Source organism: Alosa pseudoharengus, unplaced genomic scaffold (genome assembly GCF_046254945.1).
Source record: "Alosa pseudoharengus isolate Yale_2024_CS ecotype anadromous, Long Island Sound unplaced genomic scaffold, YU_APseudo_1.1 YU_APseudo_1.1_scf_7, whole genome shotgun sequence".
Classification (NCBI taxonomy): domain Eukaryota; kingdom Metazoa; phylum Chordata; class Actinopteri; order Clupeiformes; family Clupeidae; genus Alosa; species Alosa pseudoharengus.
The window spans coordinates 21,208,624-21,214,846 of record NW_027468859.1 but is presented as its reverse complement, the minus strand read 5'-3'; the positions used below and the strand labels follow the sequence as shown (position 1 = coordinate 21,214,846).

The window sequence follows — 6,223 nt, the reverse complement described above, 5'->3', positions numbered from 1 at the left end:
AACAAATAAAAAAAAACCTGGTAGAACTAAAGACTGGACCCTTGTATCTTTGTCCCAATCTTTCGCCAAGCCCTCCTTTCAATGGTGAGCCGTATCAAAAGCTCTGCAACAAAGCTCAATCTCTGAAGCCCTCGTGCTGGCTGCTCTGTGTCCTCTCTGCAGCGAAAGGCACGGCCCAACACAATCAGATTGGAGATATGTGTTTTTTCTCACTTGGTGGTCGTGCCAAAAGCCATGTTTTATTCAGACCACATGGTAGAAAAGACACCAGCGCCAGCCCCCTCCCCTCCCCAGCGCCCAGCGTGGGATTTCAAATCTGTCCACGTGTTAGGACTTACATGCAGTAGCTTCATAAAACCCAGAAAACCAACTGTCTGGGCCATGTCTTAGATTGGCTGTCTTTCTCTGTGTCGAACACTCTCCTCTTCTCTCTCTGGTCAAGACGGAGGGATGGAATTTGGGATTAAAGGCTTCGCTTGAGTAACTGACCCCGAGTGACCACAGCCCTGCAGGCTGTGGGCAGAGCTCTCCTGACAGATCAAACACTAAAGTCGGCAGTGGTCCGTGAAGACCCATCTCTTCAGGTTTATAAAGCACCCCTGAAACGTCTTTGGGAAGAAGCTATGAAGTTGTGATGGAAGCTTTGTTTAGTAGTGCCCATCTTAAAATAATGGAAGGAATATCTTCGAGATGAAGTGTAACCTGGTACTGGTCATATAATATAAACACACATACTGTCTACCTGCTTTCCTGCTTTATTACGGAAATTGTCAATGAAGCACGAAGTAAATGTACACGCATAAAAGAACTTGTGCATAATCACACACACAAAACCAAAGACAGACAGACAGACAGACAGACACACACACACACACACACACACACACACACACACACACACGACCCACACATTCTTAGCTGATGCCTTTGTGTTGTGCTGTGTGCAGACCTGCAGGAGAGGAACAGCAGAAAGGATGAGGAGATGAGAAGCCTGCAGGTCAGTGTGTCCCTCCACATACCCCCCACCACCACCCCCGCTGTGCGGCTAGCCCAGCCCAGCCTAGGCTATTAACCTCACATCACACACTCTGTCCCTGTCGAGTGCTCCCCACACTCCCCCTGCCATACACATGTTCCTAAACACACACACACAAACACACACAGGTGTCTCAATGCACACTAAATACACAAGCCCACACACAGTGCTGCAAACTGAGACACGCACGCCTTAGTGCACATAAAACTCACACATGCACACACACTGCATGGTGACGCCCTCCTCCTGAGTTAGAGATTTGTCTGTGCAATCTTAGATTTACATGTTAAATCATTGTGTGCTTTAATAGCAAGCACAACCATATACTGTAAAACTAAGGTTTGAATGACTTGAATGTGAAATGATGTGGAAGATTTCTGTGTTGGAGAGCAAGTTTTTGAGTTTTGAAGATTCACACTGTCATGAGGTTGAAATGTGAGAGCCAGCACTGTCACTGCACATGAAAATCTCAATTACCTCAAATCTGAAAGTTTCCTTGTTTTCCCCTCATGCCCTGACAGCCTGTAAACCTGTCACAAAGTTTTGACGCTGGTACCATTCCAAGCACATAAGTGGGGAAAAAAATCCTGTCAGGAGAAAATAAAACAAAGTAGCACACCTTTCTGTTGATTTATTTTCATTTCTCAACGCACCGCCCCTACCTGCACAGATATTTCCTCTGGTGAAACAGCCTCCTCCTGTCTATGCTTCAGTACTTACTAGCAAGCAGAGCCCTGCCTGCAATACATCTGTGGAGGCACCTGGCTGTTCACAACTAATATTAATGAGTCTCCTTAGACAGGAGCTGCTGCATTCTCAGGCAGGAGACACAGGCTCCCAGCGGTGAGCAACCACTGTAATTATGTGTGGTGTGCTGCAGCGTGGAGGGAGGGAGAGAGAGGGAGGGAGGGAGGGCTCACATCTCCCAGGTGTCCGCTTTGTGATTGATGGATGAGAAACACCTGTGACGGGCATTGAGATCCCGGACGAGCCCCCAACTCCCCAGCGCTGTGCACGGGGGGACTGAGCAGTGTGGAGGAGGGTAGAGTAGAGCTGGATGATGGTCTCTGTTCATGTTAATGTCATTGTATGAGTGGGTTTATTTTTTATGGCATTTATAGTACTGTAGTTATGGTAATGGTATTTATGAATCTGTTTCTTGCCCCCACTCCAATTTCTCTCTCTCTCTCTCTCTCTCTCTCTTGGTCTCCACAGGATAGAATCTTGGATTTGGAGATGGTAAGACCTGTTTGTTGTTTGTTTCGCAAAAAAAAAGCACTCCTGATTTTCTGAATCCACTTTATACTTGGCATCAGTCCAGCATGTAAAAGACTGATAAAAGTGCCTGTGATATTTAGTGCCCCAAGCTTTGCTCGCACAACCTTACAAGATGTCATACTCCATGAGCTAAGTAATTTATGTGTTTAAAATAAATGTATCCATTACCTTGAGTGCACATATCATTTTTTAATGGTAGAGTATATGTTTCAAAGGTAATTTTCATGGTCTTTTTTATGGTGAGCACATTACTATTTAATGAAATGAGAATGTGAAAGATGATGGTTCTCCGAAGATAGCTTTTAACGGAGGAACAAGAGATGCCATATTTGCCAGGAGCGCTATACATGATAATTTGAGGATAAGCACTCCTGAATATCCAATGATTACTCACTGGGGGAGGCGTAAGATGCACATTTGTTAAGCTTATTGACAGCCCACATTGACTCGAGAGTGTTTATGTGGCAGGAGGAAAAAAACAGCCGTTCGAAAGTCCCACTATCCATCACAATTATGTGCCACGGCTCACTGCCACACATTCAATTAGCTCCGGGAGAACTCCTGGCCTTTAGTTAGGACTCCATCAATTCAAATCATTTTTGCTTACTGCAACAACATATTGGCACTGGATATTGACCCCCTACTCTCCTGTGGGACACCCAGGCAAGTCTGTGGCTTTCTCTCTCTCTTCTGCGCACAATGAAGTGATCGGCCCCACTTTAGATTTAGGCTTCTTAGGCACTTTATGCTGAATATTTAATTCAGTTTAATGTACTTTTTATATGTCTGCATGGGTAATGACATTTAAGTTAGTGTTAGTGATGTGTAATTATGTGTACTTATTTGTTATATACATAGTGTCATTTAATGCTGTTTTAAAAGGACACTCCGTATAATGTGGAATTTACGTTGTGAGCTCGACTAGCATTTTAAACATAAAACATCTCAACTTCAGATTTGCCTGTATTTTTTATTTTTATTTTTATTTTGGTGGGGTGGGCTTGAAGAAGCAGAGGGGGCTTTAAAATAAACTAACCATTCTCATCCAGAGCACCCGGCTAGCCCTGGATCACCTGGAGTCTGTACCTGACAAGCCCAACCTGATGGAGAACTTCAAGGACCTGGAGGTGAGGGAGCTCATTCCTCTCACTCCGTTCTCTGAGAACGCTTTGCTTTGCACCTCTTATGTACTCTCCTTTTCCGTCTCCCGCACCCCAACCCACCCCACCCCCTGCCCCTCCAACATCCCCTCCGTGGGGCGAGTCTGAGCTCACAGCGCTGGCGTCTGTGTTCAGCGTTCTGCTTCTGTCCCGGCAGGAGTCCCAGCGCCAGCGGGAGGCGGTGGAGCAGCGCTACAGCAAATACAAGGAGATCGTGGGGGACCTGCAGAACCAGCTGGAGGAGTCCAAGCGCAAGATCCAGGAGTATCGAGTAAGGCAGCTTTCATTCCATCGACAATCCCCCCCCCACCCCTCCCTGAAGAAAAAGAGGAGCACGTCAATGAAAATAAACCATCATGAAGACTTAAGTAAAACAGCTCATTTTGAGAGAGAGAAGGGAGTATTTAGATTGAGGAGGGTGAAGGAGAAGCTTTTGTAATTCCTGACGGCCACATCATTGCAGTATTTTGCCGCTGATTGCAGTCGGTAAGCAATTTTCCCCCATGGCCTATTCTCGTTTTCACAAAGCCTCTGCGGTCTCTCCTCCTTCTCACATTTAAGTGTTTATTGCATTAGCCTAATAGCAACTTCCTATCAAGGTTTTCACTACCAAAACAAACAGAGCGGAAATTGGCTGTCGAGTTCATTTTCTTCGCCTACAAAACAGACTTCCAATCAAATGAAATGGAAACCCTCCCCAGAGAATGTCAGAAATGTGGGCTAATACTTGAAGTGCACTGCACTCTTGGTCTTCTCCTTTTGTTGGTAATAGGTAGAGGTTACAGGCGTTTGGCATTCATTTCCTGCTTTTCTTTTGCTCTGCACTATTGGTTGTTGTTGCTCATGGAGGTTTTTTTTATTGGTCCGACCTTTCATCCTCGATTAATTGAGTCAAGGAATACAGTATATTCAGGAATACATAATGGCCCTCACTGACCCTACACTAACTGGCATTCTTCCTGCTATTGGAAACATTGGAACAAATATTTGACTGTTTTATTTACTGTGGCTGTTGTATATGTCTGTATGCATGTAAGTATTTATGTATGTATGCACATTGTGTGTCATCTGGACTCTTGAGTCTCTAAAATAAAGTTATGTATCATTGCCAGGGTGAGAAGCTGGACGCTACGTCCCGGAGTCTCCAACTGGCCGGCCTTTCCTCCTCTTTCCGAGGATACGAGACCTTCCTGTCCAGCACCCTGCTCTCTGGCGCTGCCTGTGAGTCCCATGACACCCCCTCCCTTCTCCCCACACATACATACACACACACACACACACACACACACACACTCTCTCTCTTCAGCACACTTTAGCCACGGCCTAATTTTTCTAAGGTCAAGAGAAAGAATAGGTGGGTATTTTTTTTTAAACACCCTTGTGCAGATTAGTCACTAGGAAGTGCATTTGGGGGAAGACAGCAACTGAGCAGTTCTACCCTATTTGTTTTGAGAGAAAAGTTGAAAACTTAAGTTTAAAACTGAAAACGGCAGAAAACTGGGTAAACGTTTTTTTCACCACCTACCCCCTGGATCTATGAGCACTTGACTCTCGTCATGCCTGAAATGACCCTCTTAAACGATTTCAAACGTGTCATTTCACGATCTATTCTGAGACCCCCCCCTCTCGCTCTCTGTCTCAACAGCACCACCTCGGCGTTTAGGCCGCTCCCCCGAGCCGGACTCTGCTTTCCTCACCAGCGACGCCTCCGCCATCAGTGGGCACCTGGAGAGAGCTGCCGTGTGACTCGGCCGGTGGTCAAACGTCCATATTGCATCGGCCGGTGGTCAAACATCCATATTGCTGATTGCCTCTCCACTGGTGGCCTGTCAGCATGCCTTCCCCCTTAGAAACCATGCAATTGAGGACTGTTGCCATTATCAACCCCACTCCACGGCGCACGACTACCATGACTACCTCTATGGCAACAGCTGGCCAGACCAATCAGCAGAACAGGAAGCAGGGTAAAGTGCAGCTTAAGAAGAAACCATTAGAGGAGTATTTTTTAGGAACGTGATGTATGCCATATTTTTTTAAATGACCATCAATTACCAGCTCTTTTCTCCTGTAAATGGTGCCAGTAAGTGGTGTTTCATAACAACTGTTTAAACTGTTCTGAAAGAAACATCTTTGAGCTGTTGAAACTTCCTCTAGTCGTATGTATTTGATATCTTCTGGTCTGTGTCATGTTGATGCAGAGGTGGTGCTGAGGCAGGGTATTTGAATGCCGGACTGATCTCATTTCAAACTGTGGTGCCTATGCATGCTGAAAAGTGTGTGCATGTTTTATACATTTTACATCTTTATAACACTACTGTACTGTGAAATGATTGTTTTTTATCTTAATATTTTTTAGCATTGACAGTCACTGTTTTATACTATTTTGTAATTGTCAGTGAAATCCAAAAATACATGTAGCTGCATTACATCGTCTCGATGTCTAATTTCCTACGCCTGTCTGAGACACGATAAGTGCAGTTAACACAAAATCAGTTTGTGTTTTAAGAGAATGAGGCAAATCTTGATCCAGCTTTTGAAAGACTTACAGGGGAGAGAGAGGCACTGTTGTTAAAACTTAAATCTAACTATAGTATAGTTAGTTGTGTATGGTTGTGTAACAAGTATGTTGTTTACAAGTGAAAACACATGAATGGCTCACAGGCAATACAGTATGAGCACCTGGGATGTGAACTGCGGATGTGAATGCATTTGTCTCGTTGCCTCATCTGTGATATCACACTCACACTCA

At 44.9% G+C, this 6,223-nt stretch overlaps 1 protein-coding gene across 2 annotated transcripts in view; it reads left to right on the top strand.

Moving 5' to 3' along the window:
• The window catches only part of cep128 (centrosomal protein 128), a 34,389-nt gene extending 28,489 nt beyond the window's left edge, over positions 1-5,900 (top strand). For both annotated transcript variants that reach the window (XM_076272360.1, XM_076272359.1), the window contains exons 18-23: positions 948-997; positions 2,252-2,275; positions 3,364-3,441; positions 3,632-3,745; positions 4,587-4,695; positions 5,120-5,900. In XM_076272360.1, coding sequence (XP_076128475.1) covers positions 948-997; positions 2,252-2,275; positions 3,364-3,441; positions 3,632-3,745; positions 4,587-4,695; positions 5,120-5,220 — 476 coding nt within the window. In that variant the 3' untranslated portion in view covers positions 5,221-5,900. The remainder of the gene's footprint in view (positions 1-947; positions 998-2,251; positions 2,276-3,363; positions 3,442-3,631; positions 3,746-4,586; positions 4,696-5,119) is intronic.
• Positions 5,901-6,223: the final 323 nt, after the last annotated feature.